The sequence below is a fragment of the Myotis davidii genome, unplaced genomic scaffold (assembly GCF_000327345.1).
Source record: "Myotis davidii unplaced genomic scaffold, ASM32734v1 scaffold27, whole genome shotgun sequence".
Lineage (NCBI taxonomy): Eukaryota > Metazoa > Chordata > Mammalia > Chiroptera > Vespertilionidae > Myotis > Myotis davidii.
In genome coordinates, this window is record NW_006297821.1 from 2,321,637 (window position 1) to 2,328,718 (window position 7,082).

Below are 7,082 nucleotides of genomic sequence, written 5' to 3' on the forward strand. Positions count from 1 at the left end.
AGGAATTTGAATTCAAATCCATGTTTGGGGATAGGGGTTAGGCTATGGAGAGAAATAACCATGCTTCCTAACCCATAAAACAAGCCTGGTGACACAGGATGCTGAAACCATTAATTATAAGTTCAAAAAGCTCTTTGAAGTTGAGGGACGCTGGCAGGAATTCAAAAAAGCCAGAGAAGGAGTATAAATGTTGATTGGGGGAGAAAATGGGGAAGTTCTACATGATCTTTATGTTTGATTTACTCAATCCCTTCACTGCCACCGCCCCCCTTCCTTTAGGAAATCCAAGTGGTGCCGCCCTACATCTCTCAATGTGGTTCGAATAATTACATCAGATCTGTATCGATCACTGGGGGATGTTCTCCGTGATGTTGATGCCAAGGCCTTGGTGCGCTCTGACTTCCTTCTGGTATATGGGGACGTCATCTCAAACATCAATATTACCAGAGCCCTGGAGGAACACAGGTCAGGATGGGAAAATGGTAGGGACAACGGTATGGGACCAGCAGAGCCCTAAGACCCTCTCCCTCCTATCCTTTGTAGGTTGAGGCGAAAGCTAGAAAAAAATGTGTCTGTGATGACAATGATCTTCAAGGAATCATCCCCCAGTCACCCAACTCGTTGCCATGAGGACAATGTGGTAGTGGCTATGGATAGTGCCACAAACCGGGTTCTCCATTTTCAGAAGACCCAAGGCCTTCGACGCTTTTCTTTTCCTCTGGTGTGTGGGTGTCTGGCTTTTTTGAAGTGGGAAAGTGACAGGATTCAGTGTGACTGGTTAAAATCCTTATAACTTCTCTCCACAGAGTTTGTTTCGGGGCAGTGGAGATGGAGTGGAGATTCGCTATGATTTACTGGATTGTCATATCAGCATCTGCTCTCCTCAGGTGAACCCTTCAGGGTCAGGGCTGCACATCAAAGAGTAGAACTCTGAGGATGTGGTACTTCCCTTCCCCGTCCCCAGAAGGCCAGGGGCATATTTCTACTCCCTCTTTCTCTAATTTGTTCTACAGCACATAGTTGCTGTCATCTTGACCCCAATATTGGGATTCTGGCCCTTGTCCCACTGTCATAGGTCTGATAGGTCTCTGGGGACTTATCTTTGCTTCCAGAGAATAGCACCTAACCTTGACCCCATCCAACTTCCTCCCATAGGTGGCTCAACTCTTTACAGACAACTTTGACTACCAAACTCGGGACGACTTTGTGCGAGGCCTGTTAGTGAATGAGGAGGTAAGAAAAGGCTCCCAGTGCCTCTTTGAAAGAGCACTAAGCCTGGCTGGGGAGTTCGGTTGGTTGAAGCATCCTCCCAATATGCCAAGGTTTGGGGTGCAATCCCCTACCAGGGCACATGCAAGAGTGAACCAGTGAATGTGTGGATGGATGGAACAGCAGATTGATGTTTCTCTCTCTAAAATCAATCAATAAATTTTAAAAATGTTTTTAACAAAATAATAAAAGAGGGCTAAGATTTCATCTCATACAGATAACTTTTGGTCCCCTTTTCTGTTTTATTGAGCCTTAGGAGAGAGAAAAATAGCTAGGGTTGGGGGGAAGCAGTACACAAAAGTCTCAGGCCATTTGTGACATTGAGTGACAGAGGGAAACTTACGAAGGTAAGAAAAGTATTGTACCTGGGGGTGTTCTTCCTCTCTTGCTTACTTGGGCGACCTCCCTTTCCTTGTCCTCAGATTCTAGGGAACCAGATCCACATGCATGTGACAACTAGGGAATATGGTGCCCGAGTCTCCAACCTACACATGTATGCAGCTGTCTGCGCTGATGTCATCCGCCGATGGGTCTACCCTCTCACCCCAGAGGCAAACTTCACTGACAACACAACTCAGAACTGCACTCATTCCCGGCACAACATCTACCGAGGGCCTGAGGTCAGCCTGGGCCATGGCAGCATCCTGGAGGAAAATGTGCTCCTGGGCTCTGGCACTGTCATTGGCAGCAATTGCTCCATCACCAACAGTGTCATTGGCCCTGGCTGTCACATTGGTGAGCACAGGTGGGGGAGTCAAGCCAGTCATCTTAAGAGTAGGAACCTGGGGAGGAGACAGAGGATTAGTCCTTGAGAATAGGGAACTAGAGTGGCCCCCTTAACAAAGGAGGGAACAGAGGTAAAAACGGTGAGGCTGTCGTTTGTGCCCTGTGAGCCTCTTACTGGGTGATTCCTCACATTCCCGGGTACCCTGTATTCATACTCAAGACCAAGTGGATAATTAACATGCAATAACAACATCTGTACATTACAGCTTACAAAGACCTTTTGCATACATTATTTCATTTAATCCTCACTAAAACCTTGTGAGGAAGGTGTTACTTATCCCCAGTTTATAGGTAAGGCTCAAAGAGGTTGTGTTGCCCAAGGTCATAGCTAAAGAGGCAGTGCTGGAGCTTAAATCTAAGTATTCTGGTTGTTAAGTCCAGTGTCCTTTTTACTCTATCATACTGTCTGGTTAGCCTCTTAGTGACTCACTTTAGATGTAGGAATGTGATGCTTTAAATTGAACTGCCTCTTTAAAAGACCAATAAGATTTTAATTCAAAATGTACAAGAAGAGATGGGATAGATATGGACATGAATCTAATAAGTTTCTTGAGTTCTAGAGGTCCCCAGAAATCTTGAGGGTTCTCAGGTTCTTAAGTCCTGTGTGATGTCCTACAGCACAATCCCACCTTCAGGGCCTTTGCCCACTATTCTCCAGCCAAATCATATAAGCTGTCATAAACCTGGTGGAGGATGGTCAGGCTGAGCAATGTTCTACCCTAAGGCCTGGGCTTAGAAGGGAAGCAGGTATTTCTGGTGAGTTGGGGGATGGAGTATTTGAGCTGGATGGGAGCTATGCTGGTATCAGTCAGCCATGTCTTCCAAGAATGGCCCTGGTCTGGAGTTGGAGCCCTGAGTGACCAGGAGTTCTTCCTGTCCTGAGCCAGGTGATAACGTGGTGCTGGACCAGGCCTACCTGTGGCAGGGTGTTCGAGTGGCTACTGGAGCACAGATCCATCAGTCTCTGCTTTGTGACAATGCTGAGGTCAAGGAACGAGTTACACTGAAGCCACACTGTGTCCTCACTTCCCAGGTGAGAACCGGTTCCATACTCTGGACAGGCCCCAAACTGAGTGGTGGTCATGCTAAACCAGAAGGGACCTATGTCCAACTATAATCCAGCCTGAACTGAGATTCCAAATCCAGTGGTTTCATTTGCCTGCTAGTTGGCTTAGTCACTGTCTTTGTCAGAATGTAATTTTCCCCAACACACTAATGGATCTGTGCCACCCACTCCTTTTTTCTCCCCTAGGTGGTAGTGGGTCCAAACATCACACTGCCTGAGGGCTCGGTGATCTCTTTGCACCCTCCAGATGCAGAGGAAGATGAGGACGATAGCCAGTTCAGTGATGATTCTGGGGCTGATCAAGAAAAGGAGAAAGTGAAGCTGAAAGGTGTGAGGCTCAGCAGGTGTGGGGCATCTGTGTGTCTCTCTGTCCCATAGAAAAACCAGTGTTTCCTCCTGGAGGAATGCGTACTTCCACAGGCCCTTGCTAAAGATCATTGTTTTCCAGGTTACAATCCAGCAGAAGTCGGAGTTGCAGGCCAGGGCTACCTCTGGAAAGCTGCAGACATGAACATGGAAGAAGAGGAAGAACTACGGCAGAATCTGTGGGGTGAGATAGGCCTATTCCTGCCACACACACACGCACACGCTTTCTGAATCAGAACATTTTAAAGGAGAGTGAACACTTCAGAATCAGACTACTTGTTCACTGCTTTATTCATGCAGACAGGCCATATATATGATTCTCTGTCAATGGCTCGTTCCTTATTTTTCTTTTTTCTCACCCTTTATGGTTCTCAGGACTCACGATCAACGTAGAAGAAGAAAGTGAAACAGAAAGTGAGCGAAGTATGGATTCTGAGGAGCTAGATAGCCGGGCAGGCTCCCCACAGATGGATGACATCAAAGGTGAGTGGCCAGGGAAGCAGTATCTTGGGATGAAAGAGGAAAACCTCCAGTTTGTTCTTTATCTGGATCAACCAGCCAAAGACTTGTATTCCTCCCAGGAGAGGTTTGGTATCAAGTCAGAACTAAATGACTTAACACCTTCTGGAGTAATGTTGGCCCCACGAACTTATTCTTGCTTTGATTTTAGTCTTCCAGAATGAAGTCCTGGGAACACTACAGCGGGGCAAGGAGGAGAACATCTCCTGTGATAACCTAGTCCTAGAGATCAACTCTCTCAAGTAAGAGCAGCCCCTCCCTATTTTCTTTCCCTGGAGTAATCCCAGGCAGATAGAGGCTCTCCTGGTTCTTCCCCATATAGGAATCTGTTTCCTTGACATCCCGAATGTACAAAGCCATTTGAATTTGGAGCAAAGAGAGCATTAGGTTTTAGTCTTGGTATATTTCTCCTTCCAAAATTCTCCCTTCCACGTTGTTCCATCTGACTTCCTCTTCCCCAGTGTCCTACCAAAGTCAGCCCTACAGCATGCTGAAAGGGCCAATGAAGGCCTTGGTGTCACCACAGTCTCCCCACAGGTACGCCTACAACATAAGCCTAAAGGAGGTGATGCAGGTACTGAGCCACGTGGTCCTGGAATTCCCCCTGCAACAAATGGATTCCCCGCTGGATCCAAACCGCTACTGTGCCCTGCTGCTTCCCGTGAGCAAAGATTGGGGCCGAATACAAGGGGTTGGGTGGAAGCAAATACACATCCTTGCTGTGGTGATTTTAAAAGAAATCAGGAATAGAAGGTCTTGTGGCATATTGTGTTTCTCCTCACCTCTGGAATCAGACTGGATTCTAGAGCAGCTTTGGTTGGTCCAGAGGAGTCAAGTTAGGTTCAATCCTGAATGGCCTTTGAGACTCCAGGATTCAGGCTATACCAAACCCCAAAGGTATACCCAGAACAGATCTGGACTTTAGACTCTCTGACTGTAAATGATTTGACTCAGAATAAGATCAACCTGTAGGCTGAGAATAGGTATCTTTGAGGCAGCCTGCATATCTGACCCCCTTTCACGATCGCTGGGGAACCTCTTTTTCCCCAAGCCTGACTGCTAGCAGTTACTAAGTACTTCTGATATGATTCTTCAGGGCCTATATCATCTCCTTGTCTTCCCAAATCATGAAAGATGCATGCTATCAATATTTATTTTCTTTGCTGTTCAGGTGTATGTCTCAGGCATATGTTGCAGGTCCCTTTTCCTTTCTTCCGTAGCTGCTCAAGGCCTGGAGCCCTGTTTTTAGGAACTACATAAAGCGTGCAGCTGATCATTTGGAAGCGCTGGCAGCCATTGAGGACTTCTTCCTGGAGCATGAAGCTCTTGGTACTTCCATGGCCAAGGTGAATACCACCTCAAGACTCATAGTCCTGCATTTGCTTTGAAACAGGCTTTGGTGACCTCCATGGAGCTACAAACAAAGAGACTGACATGAATCCAATATGGAGTTTGGTTAACAGCACCATCCATCCCTGGTATTGTGTTCATTGCTGGGATAGTACAGCTTTGCCCTGGGAATGCATAGAGCACTACCTAGCAATAGTTCCAAAAGTTATACCTGTCCCAGTATCACTGTGAAGAGCTTACTCTTTTCTGTTTTGGAGAAGACTGTTTCAGTGTAGAAGAGAGCTAAGAACCTGGTAGTGAAAGGTGCTAAGATCTTGCCTCCTCTTCCTCTGTTATCCATTAATCTTGCTGGACTCTGCATGGTCTCTGAGATCTCTGCTGGCCTTCTGCAGGTATTGATGGCTTTCTACCAGTTGGAGATCCTAGCTGAGGAAACAATCCTAAGCTGGTACAACCAAAAGGATACAACTGACAAGGGCCGACAGTTGCGCAAGAACCAACAGGTGAGTCAGGATACCCTCTTGCCACGGTGGTCGTCTGGCCCTTGGCCCACAGGGTGGTTGGTCCCTGGGACTCTGATTGTTTGAGCTGTTTATCCACCAAGGAGAACAGGAGGGTTATGTGCCCCTCCCTCAGTAGCTCTCCTCTATGCTGTCTTACAGCTGCAGAGATTCATCCAGTGGTTAAAAGAGGCAGAAGAGGAGTCATCTGAAGATGACTGAAATCCCACTGCCTGCTCCTGTGGGTGTGAGTGAAGGCCCCCTGGCTTCTGGGCCAGGGCAAGTGAGAGGCTAGTTGCAGAATACGAGTGACCACCATCCTGGCTGAGACTTGAAGGAGCAGAGGCTGGAACTACAGTGTTCTTCTCACCGCCAGCAACCATGTGCCTCACATCCTGACTTGGGAGTTGGGATGAGGGAAGTTGGGCTGGAAAAAAGCTCTGCCTAATGAGGAGCTAAGCAGGCCCTGCAGACAGAGGAAGGCCAGAGGCACAGCTTTGTGTTTTAGCTTTCCCTCAGGAAGCAGCAGAGAGCAGCTGGCCTTTTCTGCTGCTTGTATTTGTTAATATTAAAAAAAGAGAGAGTGGGTGTGTTTGGTTTCTGTCCAACTCTGACTGATGAGCTGTTGCAATAGGTGACCAAAGAGTTCTGAACCTCTGACACGACAGCCTTAACACCTGGGAGAGCAGGAGAAGAGGAGTGTTATGGCCACTAGGTGGTACTGTGGTGCCTTGCTAATTGACCATTGCCAGGGCTCCTGGATATTGGAGGAGTTAATCTCTGCAGACCTATTTCTGATCCTGGAGTAGTGTGCCCAAGCCTGTTTCCAGAGAGCGTCCCAGTCTGAGCACTTTCCTGCCAGAGAGTGATAATGCCAAACATGTATAAAGTCCATCAACCACCTTCCAGTCCCTCATGCTTTGTCCAGTTGATCCAGTACTACGATCAGGGGAACTGGGCTACTCTTCATCTTAAAGATAAGGAAATTTGCTCAAGATCTCATTACTTTTTTTTTTTTATTTAAATCTTTATTGTTCAGATTATTACATTTGTTCCTCTTTTTTCCCCCCATAACTCCCCTCCTCCCAGTTCCCGCCCCACCCCTGCCCTCACTCCCCACCCACTGTCCTCATCCATAGGTGCACAATTTTTGTCCAGTATCTTCCCACATCTCCCACACCCCTTTCCCCCCAAGAATAGTCAGTCCATTCCCTTTCTATGTCCCT

At 47.3% G+C, this 7,082-nt stretch overlaps 1 protein-coding gene across 1 annotated transcript in view; it reads left to right on the forward strand.

The window, feature by feature from the left end:
- The window catches only part of EIF2B5 (eukaryotic translation initiation factor 2B subunit epsilon), a 9,328-nt gene extending 2,888 nt beyond the window's left edge, over positions 1-6,440 (forward strand). Inside the window, exons 4-17 of the mRNA XM_015570431.1 lie at positions 280-465; positions 544-721; positions 807-887; positions 1,156-1,233; positions 1,692-2,004; positions 2,943-3,088; positions 3,308-3,449; positions 3,570-3,671; positions 3,863-3,970; positions 4,158-4,248; positions 4,544-4,667; positions 5,227-5,352; positions 5,749-5,859; positions 6,019-6,440. Of these exons, the coding sequence (XP_015425917.1) occupies positions 280-465; positions 544-721; positions 807-887; positions 1,156-1,233; positions 1,692-2,004; positions 2,943-3,088; positions 3,308-3,449; positions 3,570-3,671; positions 3,863-3,970; positions 4,158-4,248; positions 4,544-4,667; positions 5,227-5,352; positions 5,749-5,859; positions 6,019-6,078 (1,846 nt within the window). The 3' untranslated portion in view covers positions 6,079-6,440. The remainder of the gene's footprint in view (positions 1-279; positions 466-543; positions 722-806; positions 888-1,155; positions 1,234-1,691; positions 2,005-2,942; positions 3,089-3,307; positions 3,450-3,569; positions 3,672-3,862; positions 3,971-4,157; positions 4,249-4,543; positions 4,668-5,226; positions 5,353-5,748; positions 5,860-6,018) is intronic.
- The last annotated feature ends 642 nt before the right edge of the window (positions 6,441-7,082 follow it).